This window comes from Hyperolius riggenbachi, chromosome 6, assembly GCF_040937935.1.
Source record: "Hyperolius riggenbachi isolate aHypRig1 chromosome 6, aHypRig1.pri, whole genome shotgun sequence".
Lineage (NCBI taxonomy): Eukaryota > Metazoa > Chordata > Amphibia > Anura > Hyperoliidae > Hyperolius > Hyperolius riggenbachi.
In genome coordinates, this window is record NC_090651.1 from 213016929 (window position 1) to 213031361 (window position 14433).

At 42.9% G+C, this 14433-nt stretch overlaps 1 protein-coding gene and 1 long non-coding RNA gene across 3 annotated transcripts in view; one reads left to right on the top strand and one right to left on the bottom strand.

The window, feature by feature from the left end:
• LOC137521305 (uncharacterized) overlaps positions 1–4676 on the top strand; it is a 114606-nt gene extending 109930 nt beyond the window's left edge. Inside the window, exon 3 of the long non-coding RNA XR_011022089.1 lies at positions 4449–4676. This is a non-coding gene — a long non-coding RNA (uncharacterized lncRNA). The remainder of the gene's footprint in view (positions 1–4448) is intronic.
• ADAMTS8 (ADAM metallopeptidase with thrombospondin type 1 motif 8) overlaps positions 1–13982 on the bottom strand; it is a 117947-nt gene extending 103965 nt beyond the window's left edge. For both annotated transcript variants that reach the window (XR_011022088.1, XM_068240391.1), the window contains exon 1: positions 12789–13982. Coding sequence is in view for 1 of the 2 variants with exons in the window: in XM_068240391.1 (XP_068096492.1) it covers positions 12789–13556 (768 nt within the window). In the remaining variant the exon portion in view is untranslated. The remainder of the gene's footprint in view (positions 1–12788) is intronic.
• Positions 13983–14433: the final 451 nt, after the last annotated feature.

Consider the following 14433-nt stretch of genomic DNA (forward strand, 5'->3'; position numbering starts at 1 on the left):
GGTGCAGGAAAAGCCATCTTCCAGGAGTAATCAGTAGCAGTTCATACATACAAATCCACATCTATCCAATGGTTCCAATAAAAACATCCTCTTTATTTAATCGCAAGGCAGGAAAGACAAAATGGCTGACGTGTTTCAGACAGCAATGTGTACTTACTCATAGCCTGAGCTATGAGTTGTAGTAGTAAACACTAGTGGTATCCATTTTTAAGTACTAAGGGGGCGTGTGGAATGGTATGTAAATGTTGGCTCTTTCACTTATGAGAAACTTAAAACACTAAACTTCTTGAGTGTCTTTAATGCATGCTTTATTTGATTATTTAAGGATTTCTTTTACCTGATTTTATGATTTACTAAAATGAAAACAACAATGAGAAAAGTTGTGCATTCATTTAGCACATAATTATGTGCATAAATTAGCGCATGCACACTACTGCACATAAATTACCTCATTCGACAGGCATGCCACTAGGGGAATGGATTCAGGGCCCATGCCCAAAATCAGTTGCTAGGGTGCCTTTATTGTCAGGTACCACAGTGCCCACCTATATTCTCCAAATGTTAGGGGCCATCTTGGTGGGTGGCTAAGGTTTCTTGCTTAGGTCAACTGTCCATTCAGATCTGTGCTGGATGTTTAGAAGGGGAACTCACTAGAAAACAATACCTTTTTCTATACCAAACAGATATGCTCATCCCTGCAGACTCTAGTACACACCATACAATTTTCTGTTAGATTTTTCTGTTAGATTATCTGTAAGATTTTGTGTAATTAGATTATTTACTGTAAAGTACTGGTAGAGACTGATCATTATCTCTGGTGCATTGTCTTCTGGTTATCTCCTGCTGAGTAGAACAATGCTTAATTGCTAGGCAGGTAGATGGTTAGAAGATAGGTAACTTCCAACACGTTGGAAATTATGTATCCGGCAGGTAAATCTTACGGTGCGTACACACGCACTACCAGCGGCAACGACGGGTCCGCCGGACCCTTCCGCTGGGCGGACGTTCAGCCGACAGTAGTGCGTGTGTACGTGCTGTCGGCGGACTGATAAGGCTGTTTCTGTTCGCCGACAGCACGTACACACGCGCTACTGTCGGCTAAAAGTTCGCTAAAAGTCCGCTCGTTGCCACTGGTAGTGCGTGTATATGCACCTTAACAGAAAATCTTACAGAAAATTGTATGGTGTGCACTAGGCATTAGGGTCTTTTACACTGTAGGCCATATGCAATTGAATTTTTATCTAGTTTTCTTCTAAGTAATATTTTCCCAACTTGTTACTATAATGCCTTTTTAACCACCAGCAAGCAAGAAAATACTCAAAATAATTTCCATAGTACTTCTTCACCTATTTATTTTGCCTTTTCAATTCCAAAACTATTTTAAAGAGCAGATAAAACATCTCATAGGAGAAAACTCAGGAGAAAAAGTTAATTGCATATGGGCCAGTGTACAGTGGGATGCGAAAGTCACTGTGCATCGTTCAACCAATCGGCACACTTTACACGAAGAGATGCTGTATGCGAGAGTGATGCATAGGAAGCCTTTTCTCCACCCACAGCACAAACAGAGCCGCTTGAGGTATGCTAAAGCACATTTGGACAGGCAAGCTTCATTTTGGAATAAGGTGCTGTGGACTGATGAAACTAAAATTGAGTTATTTGGGCATAACAAGGGGCTTTTTGCATGGAGGTAAAGAACACAGCATTCCAAGAAAAACACCTGCTACCTAGGGTAAAATATGGTGGTGGTTCCATCATGCTGGGGGGCTGTGTGGCCAGTGCAGGGACTGGGAATCTTGTCAAAGTTTAGGGACGCAAGGATTCCACTCAGTATCAGCAGATTTTGGAGACCAATGTCCAGGAGTCAATGACAAAGCTGAAGCTGCGCCAGGGCCGGATCTTTCAACAAGACTACAACCCTAAACACTGCTCAAAATCAACTAAGGCATTCATGCTGAGGAACAAGTACAATGTTCTGGAATGGCCATCTCAGTCCCCTTACCTGAATATAATTGACAATCTGTGTTGTGAGTTAAAGAGAACTGTCCATGATTGGAAGCAGGAGTGGTGCCAGGGGGGTGCTTTTGGGTGCTCAAGCACTTCCTAGAATTGTCCAAGCACCCCCAAAGCACCCCCTGGCGTGAACTGACTTCAGGTGTCTAAGAGACGCCGAGCCAGTTCACAGCGGCAGCCCGAAGCAGCAGAGCAGGGCTACGGTAAGATGGCTTTTGAAAGCCCTGCTCTGCAGACTTCAAGTCTGCAGTGCAGGGCTTCGGGCGGCCATTTTCCCATAGCCCTGATCTCAGCGTGGCGTAATGCAGGCAGGAAGTGTGATGTCGGGAAGGAAAAGGATCGTGGGAGCTGCGCGCCACAAGGAGGTCGGGACAGGAGGTCTTCTGACTGGTGAGTTATTGGGTTTTTCTTTTTCAACAGGTGGTGCTGATTGTGGTCAGAACTGCTGAATTTGTGCATATTGTGGTCAGAACTGCTGAGGATTGTGCATATTGTGGTCAGAACTGCTGAGGATTGTGCATATTGCGGTCAGAACTGCTGAGAATTGTGCATATTGTGGTCAGAACTGTTAAGGATTGTGCATATTGTGGTCATATCTGCTAACGATTGTGCATATTGGGGTCATATCTGCTAACGATTGTGCATATTGGGGTCATATCTGATAACGATTGTCTATATTGGGGTCAGATCTGCCAACGATTGTCCATATTGGGGTCAGATCTGCCAAATTATTGAACGTGTTTTTTGTTCAAATCTGCTCACATTATGTGTATTTTCTTGAGAAAACCTGCACAATTATGTAAATTTTCTCGGGAAAGGGTCACCAAAACTTGGGCCCTCTGTCTTTGCGTTGCACTTTTAAAGGGAACCCGAGGTGAGAATAATATTGAGGCTGCCATATTTATCTCCTTTTAAGCAATACCAGCTGCCTGGCTGCCGTGCTGGTCCTCTGCCTCTAATTCTTTCAGCCATAGAACCTGAACAAGCATGCAGCAGGTCAGGGGTTTCTGACAATATTGTCAGAACTGACAAGATTAGCTGCATGCTTGTTTCTGGTGTAATTCAGTTCACTACTGCAGCCAAATAGATCAGCAAGGCTGCTGGGCAACTAGATAAATATGGCAGCCTCCATATCACTCTCACCCCGGGTTCACTTTAAATTACAGTTAGCTCCGCCCTCATCCGGTCATGACCACGCCCATTTGTTTGCCATTTTTGCTGCGGCGCACGAGCTACCCTGGAAATTGGTCCAGCACCTGCATAGCACCCCCTAAAAAAAAATTCCTGGAGCCGCTACTGCTTGGAAGCCATCAAATCTGAATGAACTAGAGATGTTTTGTAAAGAGGAATGGTCCAAAATACCTTCAAGCAGAATGCAGACTCTCATTGGAACCTATAGGAAACATTTAGAGGCTGTAATTTCTGCAGAAGCAGTATCTACTAAATATTGATTTCATTTCTTTTTGTGGTGCCCAAATTTATGCATCCTCCTAATTTTGTTTAAACAAGTATTGCACATTTTCTGTAAATCCAATACACTTCATTTCACTTCTCAAATATAACTGTGTGTGTCTCCTATATTATATATTTATTTATTTTCAGCATGAAAACTTGTCAGCTGACATTTTACAAAGGGAATAAAGAAGTCAACCTCCAATGCTAGAGTTTTCTTTAACAAACATGGAACTTGTTCAAGCTGGGTTATTTTATAAACGGGTCATACATGACCTTAGATCAGTGCTTTGAGAGTTAATTCTTGGGTCAGAAGACACTTTGACCCACCTTGCAACCCACTTGCCCTGCTCTTACAATTCCCACAGAGTTGTAATAGGAAGGGAGAAGGCAGGTTTTATGAAAAGAATGAAACGTTGTGGGGTAGTCAGAGCACTTTGTCTGGGAACTGGCTGACTTTGAAACTATAGTCACACAGGTAGGGGGTGGAAGGGCAGAAAAAATATTGCAGAGCTTCACTGGAGTCTTTGTTCTGGGATTAAAGGACACTTTCGGAATCGAGTTTTGTGGAGTGATCTGCGATGACAAATCTTTTCCTGAGAGGCCACACAGTGCTATAAAATTAATTACACGCTGTGCATATTTACATTAGACAGAGTGCAGACAAAGTAAACTCTCCGGTGGAGGCAATGGTCTGACCTATGGCACAATAAAAGATCTCTGAATTATACTTGGCAACGGACAGCTTTAGATTTATAGGCCCTGGTGCAAAACTGGACATCACTACATCAAACTTCCTCACATCCCATTGACATTGCTCCCACTAAACACACAAACAATAAAATGCTGCTTTGCCCTGTATCTCCAGAGGTGCCTAATCTTCTCAGGCTCTTCCTGTGCTACAGCATCTTCTTTAGTGTCTGCTGTCACAGTTTGTAACTCCAGCTATGTCAATGCAAACATCTCTTCTCTTTCTTTTGCAGCACCTGCACCGAATTGGAAGCTGGTATGACATGGAAATAGGGAGGCTATAAACAACAAAGCATGATGCTGTCCTGTATGATGGCTGAGGCAGGCACAGAGACAGCATTATTTGTGCATCTGCAGTCCTCAGGAAAAGAACAGTGTATGACCAGTGAACCACCAATGGATATGCAGTGGTCAAGGAAAAGGGGTCCAATATACCTCCAGAAATATAAGCCCAACACTGCTACTGCTGAATCCGCTGTTCCTTTGCCACTAGCAACAGTTCTAATAATGAGCAATAAATATGTACATATGCAAAATGGACCTCAGTTGTGCCCCAAACCCCCTTTGTCCCTCTATTGTCACCTCTTAAGCTCAACACACACCATACAATCCTGGTTGTTCAATCTTACCACTTTCATGTAGTATAGGAGCTTATTCAATCAATCATTAAAGATATTTTCAATCTAATGGCCCTTATACTACATAGATTTGGTAAATCTGTACAACCAAGATTGTATGGTGTGTGTTGAGCTTTAGTCTTCACTGTAGTGCAAATCCTTTTCCTCTGTTATAACCCATTCCCATCTGTCCTCTGCTGTATCACTGTTCCCTAACTAAAAGTTTATCTCTGTTCTTTAAGTGCTGTGCGTCTAATAAGAACCCTGAGCTTGTTTCCTAATTCATTTGTGAACAGGGCCAAGAGATAAAAGACAGCAATTGATGGAGATGCCTACAAATATTTTTTGTGAGCTCCATTTAGATATGTAACAGTGATTTTAATTCACAAAATTGTCCTTTCAGAGTATTTTTCCTTTTTATGACAACTGCGGTCCATTTTGTAATGGAGGGGAATGGTATCAAGGAGAAGCAAAGCCTGGGAAAGAATATTAATCTATGGGCCTGATTTGCAAAAGGCTGGTAATTTTGCCATGTGCTGTGCGCAGGCTAATTTTACTGGTCCTAACACCATGGAACCACCACCGGTTAGGCCCCTTTTACACTTATTCAGTTGCTCTCAGTTATAACTGAAAGAAAACTGATTTTCAAAGTAATGCCCATGTTTTTCTATGGCACCTTTCACACGTAAAGGACCACTATGGCAAATCATTTCATTTTCAATTACCCAATGGATGGAGAGGGAGAGCGGCTCATTAAGCTGACAGCTGCCTCCCTCAATGCCTGCGGGCTGCCTGAGTACAGGGGTCCTTCTGGGGTAACAGCTGATCATGGGGGAAGACGGGCAGCAGGTGAGCCCACATTATACAGTTTTGACAGTTATTAGGAAGAGCAGGGCTAAACAAACTGGTTTTTCTTTCAATACCTGACAAGGCTCCCCCTACTATTACTTTTTAGTTACAAAAGTCCGTCAGCGTTACTTCAGGGGTTGACGGACACAGGCTACAGTGATATATGGTAAATAAAAGGGCCATGACAAAAAATAAAAAAAAGACACAGTAAGGCTTCTGTATACTTGCTATATCTACTGTGAGGTAATTGAAAATGAAATGATTCACGATAGTGGTCCTTTAACGCATTTTAACTGAAATCTTCTTCCCAATGCACTGCTATGGAAAAAACGCATACCAACTCACACTAACACACACTAACGCATACCAACTGATTAAGTGTAAACGGGGCCTTACTCTACCAGCACCACACCCATTACCCCGGTAGTTTTACACCCCATTTACCAGTGGCGTAGCTAAGAAGCTGTGGGCCCAGGTGCAAGTTTAGCATTGGGGCCCCCCAAGCACTCTATACATAACAATTGATACGGCGCTCCAAAACCTGCCAATGGCAACTACAGTGTCAGAGGTGCAGGAAGGGGATGGAGAACAGTTTGTTAATGATTACCACTATTCAAATCAACTATAGAAGTGAATATTATCAGCACAGGACCAATAAAGAGCTAATACTGTGTTTGAGGAGTGTGCCTCTGAGGGACCCTCTAGCCCAAGGGCCCCGATGCGGTGGCTACCTCTGCACCCCCTATTGCTACGCCACTGCCGTTTACACCTAATCAGTTGGTATGCGTTATGTGTATTTTCAATAGCAGTGCATTGGGTAGAAGATTTCAGTTAAAATGCATTAAGTGTGAACTGTGTTATAGAAAAACATGGGCATTACTTTGAAAATCAGTTTTCTTTCAGACTTATCCGTGTGGTGGGGAAATGACTGCTGATATGTTACTATCCCCAGCAGCTGAGGGCAATACGGAGCTGCAGGATTGCCCAGCAGAGAAGCCCTGCAGGATTGCCCTGCAGAGAAGCCCTGAGCAGCCATCACTGATCTTCCGTGCTGCTCGGGCAGGGTTGATGGCTGCAGGACCTGAGCTAATGCCGTCACTGATACAGATGAAGGGAAGGGGGAGGGAAGCTGTAATGTGCTCTGCCCCCTCTTTATTTACACAGCGTGAGTGGAGGGCAGAAGCGAGCATTCACAGCACAGGGAGGAGGAAGAGGGAACTGCGCCCCCCTAGTAGCTGAAAGGAGGCGGCGCCCCGGGCATTAGCCACGCCTGCACGTCTGTAGATACGCCTCTGCTTTCAGTTATAACTGAGAACAATTAATTAAGTGTAAACGGAGCCTTACGCTGTCTGGTATCACGGTAATGTGCGCAGCACTAATAAAGTAACAGGCAGTTCTTCTCTGGCACTAGGGCCAGTAAAACTGACCTGCACTGCCTGCACACGACAAAATTACTGGCCTTTTGTACATCAGGCTGTATGTAGCTACAAAAGGACTGGCAATACATTTGTTTTCTTAGGAGTTTATCTGTATAGTTTTCATTTGCATACTAGCCATACACTCAGATTTTTGCTTCTGATTTCTCCTGAATTACCACCAACAATGTAGCATGCGATCCTGCAAATAATATTATTCAGTTTATAGCAAATCAGGTAAAATCTCACAGCATGCAATGAATGTTCAGCAAAAAATCGCACATCTATGCAGCTAGTCAGTTCAGGTGCAGCCTCCATTTGGAAGCGCTGCCAATTTCCTACTGTTATTCAGCGAATGTTGCTTATTTTATATACTAAAAGGCAGTTGTAATATGTTCAGAGGGTCAAGCCTTGGTACTACAGACTAGTGCTTCAAGTTCTCAATATTTTCCCTAAATTTACTTTGGAAAACATCTTCTCAAATACCTCTTGACGTGTATTCATTAGGAATACTCCGTGAGGCCTGGTGCACACCAAAAACCGCAAGCAGATCCGCAAAATGCTAGCAGATTTTGAAACACTTTTTCTTATTTTTCTGCAGCGTTTCAGCTAGCGTTTTGCGGTTTTGTGTAGCGTTTTTGGTGTAGTAGATTTCATGTATTGTTACAGTAAAGCTGTTACTGAACAGCTACTGTAACAAAAAAGCCTGGCAAACCGCTCTGAAGTGCCGTTTTTCAGAGCGGTTTGCGTTTTTCCTATACTTAACATTGAGGCAGAAACGCATCCGCAATCCAAAATCTGCAGCAGCCCGGGAGTATGCGTTTCTGCAAAACGCCTCCCGCTCTGGTGTGCACCAGCCCATTGAAATACATTACCCTAGCGGATCCGCACCCGCAAGCAGATCGCAAACCGCATCGGAAACGCTCCGGTGTGCACTAGGCCTAACTGTGTATGGATGCTTTCTACATATTCCCTTACACATTATTTTAAATGAATTTACTGCAAAAAGTTAACTTACTCCTTACATAACTACTCACTTTGGGTACATGTACTATAAACCTTAAAAGGAATCTAAGGATATGTATTTTTCCTTTTAAAATAATACCAGTTGCCTGACTCTTCTGCTGATCCTGTGTCTCTAATACTTTTAGCCACAGCCCCTGAACAAGCATGGAGATCAGGTGCTCTGTCTGAAGTCAGACTGGATTAGCTGAATGCTTGTTTCAGGTGTATGATTCAGTGACTACTGCAGCCAAAGAGATCAGCATGACTGTCTGTCAGGCAACTGGTATTGTTTAAAAGGAAACACTCATATCCCTCTCAGTTTAGGTTCCCTTTAAGCTGCAGATCATGTAACAGTATTAGCAATAAGTGTTTCACCATTGCTGCTCATGTGGTAAGTTGCTGGTGCTTTGTGTACACAAGGAAATGTAGTTTCCTTTCTAACTGCCATTTGAGAAGCATCAGTAACCACAAACTGTCTGCTGTTACCACAAGAAATGAAAACAGCCACAGCCCTGGGACATGAGGTTTCCCACCGGTCAGCCTGTGTAAGGAGTTACAGGTGTCGGCTGGATTCTGCCTGCTGCTCTCACACTGCTCTGCAGCCAAGATTTGTATCATCACTGGATGACTTCCAAGATGGTTTGATCAGTGTGGTGACCTGAGATTTAGGCTAAGGTCACACTATGAAGGTTGTGTAACACCCGAGGTACAACACAGGCATGATGCAACACACACTCTGCCTGATATAACATGCATGATGATTAATATGGTAACTTTCTCATTAATGCACACCTTAACCAGAAACACAATAAATGTAGAAAGTTTGTTTAGTTAGCAGGGCCTGTTACAATGCAGAGGTGTGGAAATGCCCATACAATTGTATGTACAGTGCGCGTTCGCAAGCAGCAGTGCAGAATGCAGCAATGCTCATACTGTGGACACATTGCCATGTGTCATATTCCACAGCTTTGCTATAAATGACCAGTAAAGGACACCTCTGGCTGCAATGAATGCTCAGTAGGATAATCAATAAGATGCTAATAATCCTTAGTTGATGAAAGTGTTATGCTAATGATATGTAAATTTGTGTAACTGGAAAATAGACCTAATGCAGTAGGAATTGTGAAACCTGGATCACACAATTTGTACTGAATTTTGTTTGCAACCCTTATCTGGGTCATATCATATGGGAGGGTTGCTGAAAAGTTAGTAATAAGACGATTGATTTTCCTAAATTTATTTAAGACAATATGTTTACATGTATGTATGGAATTCATTGGTATAACGTAAGACATGTTGTGCATTACATGTGTATACAGTTGCAGTGAAGCATACTTTTTATGTACTGCCCATGCCTGCTCTATACACTCTCCCTTCTCCTGTGTATGTCTCAGCACTGGTCTCCATGTGTCTCTGTGCATCTTCTGGTATACTCTATACACTCTCCCTTCTCCTGTGTATGTCTCTCAGCACTGGTCTCTGTGTGTCTCTGTGCATCTTCTGGTATACTCTATACACTCTACCTTTTGTGTCCCCTTTATTGCATATAACTTCTATTTTAAGAAGGCAAAACACACTATCCTTTTGTGTCTTGTAAGTTGTTAAACATTCTTTTTAATCACTATACAATTATCACAATGATTTATTACACTGTATATGGTCCAATATTTATGTATTATTGTCTGTATTTTTATGTATTTTTTACTCTGCACAGTACCATGGAAGATGATGGTGCTATATAGTAATAATAATAATACACTATATAACTCGGATCGTATACTGTGTGTTGCACCTGTTCCCTCATCCTTCCCTCTGCTTTGACTCTGCTAAATCTCTGAGATCTAGGAAAGCATATTGTAATCTGTCCAATATTCATATTTTACCATGCAGTTTCCAACATACAAGGAAAAGTTAATTGGTTGCTTGGGACAGCACAGGCATTTTCATTATGAATACGTTCATTTGGGCTGGTTGTATAGTATAATAGCACAAACCTATCGCACCGCAACAGCCTAGGAAAGAAAAGGTTAAAGATTTTTTTTAAACAAAAAATTCACATGAGTCTTCCAGGTTACTTCTGGGAATCGCAGACTAATACACTACAGCTTCTGCGTTACCCTGCGGCGCCCGAAGCACTTCCGCCGCATTGGTCTTAATTCTGGTAAGGTTATCAAACAAATGTGAGGTAATTTACCTCATGAGGTAATGACATTTAGCAATTCTGGTAGGTTTTAGGGCCCTTTTCCACCAGCGCTGGCTGAATCGGAAAGACGCAAACCGCTAGCGATTTTACAATCGCTACGGTTTGCTTTTTAACATAGGAATCGCGGTAGGTCATTTCCACTACCGCGATTCGTTTTTTACGGGAACGCGAACGCGCGGCGGAGCGATATTTGCCGCGATTTTGCTATGCAGTGCATAGCATAGCAAAATCGCGGCCACAAACGTCGGGGAATCGCCGGTAATTGCGATCCAGCAATCACTAGCGTTCAGTGTGAACGCTAGTGACTGCTAGTGGAAAAGGGCCCAGAGTCCTGTTTTACCTCATGAGGTAAATTTTGAGGTAATAATAGCTATTCTCATGGAAATTAGGGGGCATGTTAGCACATAATTTACCGATCAGTTTAAAGGGAAGGTTCAAGCAAAATAAAAAAAATGAGTTTTACTTACCTGGGGCTTCTACCAGCCCCATGCAGCCATCCTGTGCCCTCGTAGTCACTCACTGCTGCTCCAGTCCCCCGCTGGCAGCTTTCTGACCTCGGAGGTCGGCGGGACGCATTGCGTACATTTTTACGCATTCCCACTAGTGCAGGAACATTAACACATACATTTTTACATGTTACTGGTTCAATGCGTAGATTGAACCAGCAATGCGTAAAAATGTATGTGTTAATGTTCCTGCACTAGCGGTAATGCGTAAAAATGTACGCAATGCGTCCCGCCGACCTCCGAGGCCAGAAAGCTGCCAGCGGGGGACTGGAGCAGCAGTGAGTGACTACAAGGGCACAGGATGGCTGCATGGGGCTGGTAGAAGCCCCAGGTAAGTAAAACTCATTTTTTTATTGTGCTTGGACATTCCCTTTAAGACCTGCCTGTACCTGGAGGTAAAGTCAATTTGTATGCATTTTGCAGTTTTTAGTAGAGTCCCTATTGCTGTTTTAGTGTCATTCCTATTCCTGCTGTGTAATAGAAAAGAATAGTAGAAATAAAACTCCAAATATTTACTGGATTTTTTTTGTATAAGGGATGCCTATAAATATACTTTTCATAGGTTGCTACATAATCAAATACAACTTCCCCATTAAAAAAAAAACATCTTCCAAAGACTATCCTAACTTATGGAAGACAATTAAAGACTACTATTATTTATTTACTGCATGCTTACCACTGAAATACCTCATGTTTTACCTCATTTTATGCATTTACCTCACGTTTTACCTCATGTTCAGAAATTGAGAAAAATCTTTCAGAATTGCTAAAAAAAAGAGGAAAATACCTCATGAGGTATTTTACCTACAAAAAAATATTTACCTCACATAGCTACCAGAATTGAGGCCCATGGACTAATGGCCACTGTGATGAGCTGTGGTGGGGGAGAGTAATGTGACACACATGTGTGAAAGGGGCCTAAGTTCCCAGTTACACAAAGTCCTCTCACTGAAGATAAAAGATGTGTTATATCACAACTGATATCTCAATGGTGAGCGAGGGCGTTTTTCTACTGCATGCACTTTGATATGATGTTCAGAGCACATGCAATTTGTCAATCACAAGGACGCTTGCTTTTTCCTACAAATTACAATGCCTTCTCTCCATTACGTGCATTCCAATGCAATGCATTTACACAAAGTGCCTGTTGTATTTTTGCTCTGAGCGATATTTAGAATCACAATTGGACCAAAATAATTGCAGAGTATGTGCAGAGGAAAAATATTGCATTCCCATGTGTACTTGCAATTTGCAGAGGAAAATAATTCTCACCCCAATAGTGGATTTTTCTCACTCAAGTACTCTGCTCCTGGTGAGATATTTATGGGTAACAGATCAAATCAGCAGCTAAAACAAATCTGCAACAAAATGGTATTACTCAAGGCCACCAATCAGATACCTGCTGTTGTATGGAACAGGAATTATAAATTGGTTGCTTTTGAGGTTTGCTCTACCTTTGCTCCAGTTTTCTTGCCTTGTGTCTTCTTGATCAGTCCGCCCCTCTGTGCTCTACAGCTTACAGGTCTCCACACCTGCTATGGCTATCAGGAGTAGCTCCCACTCAACCTGGTCCTGCTTATTTTTCTTTACTGTATGTGACTACTTACAGTAACATTAAGCAGTATGTGGCCTAAGTTTGTAAACTGGAGCAAAGGAAAAATAGGAAGAGTCCCCAATCAGCAAAGTTTATTTCCATTCTCTCAGTGTCTCTGACTTGGTAACATTCCTGCATTTTGACTTTAGAATTAGTAAATCCTTCTTGGTGCACCTGTGTAGGTGAACACTAATAAGAAAAACAGCCTTAGTTGGTATTATGATGCTTCTTTGCCCTTTGCATTGTAACATCATTTTACCTTCAGTTATGTTTTTTTCCTTATGTTTAAAATGTATGGTTTTATGAAACATCTACAGTGTGATCTACATTACAGGAAGCCTTATGAATAGGAAAGATGGAAAAATAACAATTAAGTCAGGTTACCTTTAAATCTTCGCCATAGAAGTGGACCATAGATGTGTCAGCCACCAGGAGAACTTCCACAAATCTCTCAGATGACACAAACCTCCTGTGACGGCTTCTTGGGGACGTAGATGCTCTTCTGAGATTTCCAGGGATGCTCCTGTGTAAAGATGAAGCGTCTGGATCATCATTTGCTGCTTGCATAAGTTTCCAGAGCCTCCGGTTCCTAGAGGGAAGCCCAGTCTCTTTTATCCTCATCCCTGTCCTGAGCTCCCGATGTCTTCTCTTATCTGCCGGTCTTCCCTGGGCTTCTGTCATCATTTTCAGTTTGGTTTCTCCAGCAATTCCCCCTATTTTATGTATATCAGCAGTGCCCACTTTAAATATAAGGTGTTTGCCCGGTGCCTCCAGTTCATTATGGTCCTGCACTGGTTGGATTATGTATCTGTCCAGACCTCTCAGGAAAGCCCCCCGAACCCCCCTGCACAAGCTAAAAGCAGCCAGTGGCTCCTGGCTGGAGTAGAAGCAGTTTCTGAGCCCAGCTGTACCTTTTTCTTCCACACCAGCCCTGCCAAGGTACTTGAAATGGAGCCCGGGTACCAGGAACTCGTCATCGGGCAGCAGCTGGAATTCCATCTCCCCATCCAGAAAGCTCAGCCTCAGAGTCACCTTCCCATCTGCACCTGCAGACACTTGTGGCACTGTCACTTCTTCCTCTCGGGATGCGCTGACACTCATAAGCCAAAGCACAGGCATCAACCAGGAGCCCCAGAGGATTACTGGAGCCATTGTACTGGACTCTAAGTAACTCAGAAAAGCGACAGGTGTGTGTTTCAGCTACTTTCCACACTACTAAAGCAAGAGATGCGATTAACACAGCAGAAATGCCATTCTGCAATAAATTACTGATGTATCTGGAGTCTGAGCAAACATTAAATGTGCCAGTTCACTGCAATAGTCCCACACGTGTAAATCATTTACTAGATACAGATTCAACCTTCCAGAACTGTATGCAAACTATGTGAACTCTGTTTCCCTAATGTGTGTGACAAGCAGCATCAGATAGGAACTTGGATCAGGCTTGAAAGTATCATCCAGACAGATGTATCCCAAGGTGGCATTAAAGAAGAAGAGGAATGACAGACAGGGCCTCTTGCTGTTTGCAGCAGGGACAGGGGTATGTGTGATTCTTGTATCTCTCAGCCCTGTGCTCGTCTTCTATTCCCAGAAATAGTTGGTTGGGAGCAATCCCAGTATATATACACACTCACTGAGCTCTCTCCACCCCCTGAGTGGTTTATTTTTGATCTTTAGCTACTCTTGTCCCTCCCTCCTTGTCTTCTTGTCCTACAGGAGAAGGAGGAGAGAGACATGAATACAAAAAAAGGATCATTGAGTCATTTAACCCATTCTTTGCCCTGTGAGGACTGTATTAGATTGGCACCTTGCACACTCCCAGGTTTGCTGTGGATCAGGCTAGGACGTCTTACCTTGCTGAGCAGCACTGACTCCCTTGCAGCATAGTTGTAATTAAAGAAGAAACTGGCTGTGTGAATACACAGCAAGGGTTGAAGCCTTCACATTTGTACCTTCTACTCACTGCATAAAACATGACAGTGGTATACAGTACATGGTCTCTCTGCCCAGGCAGCAGGGTAAAGAGTGT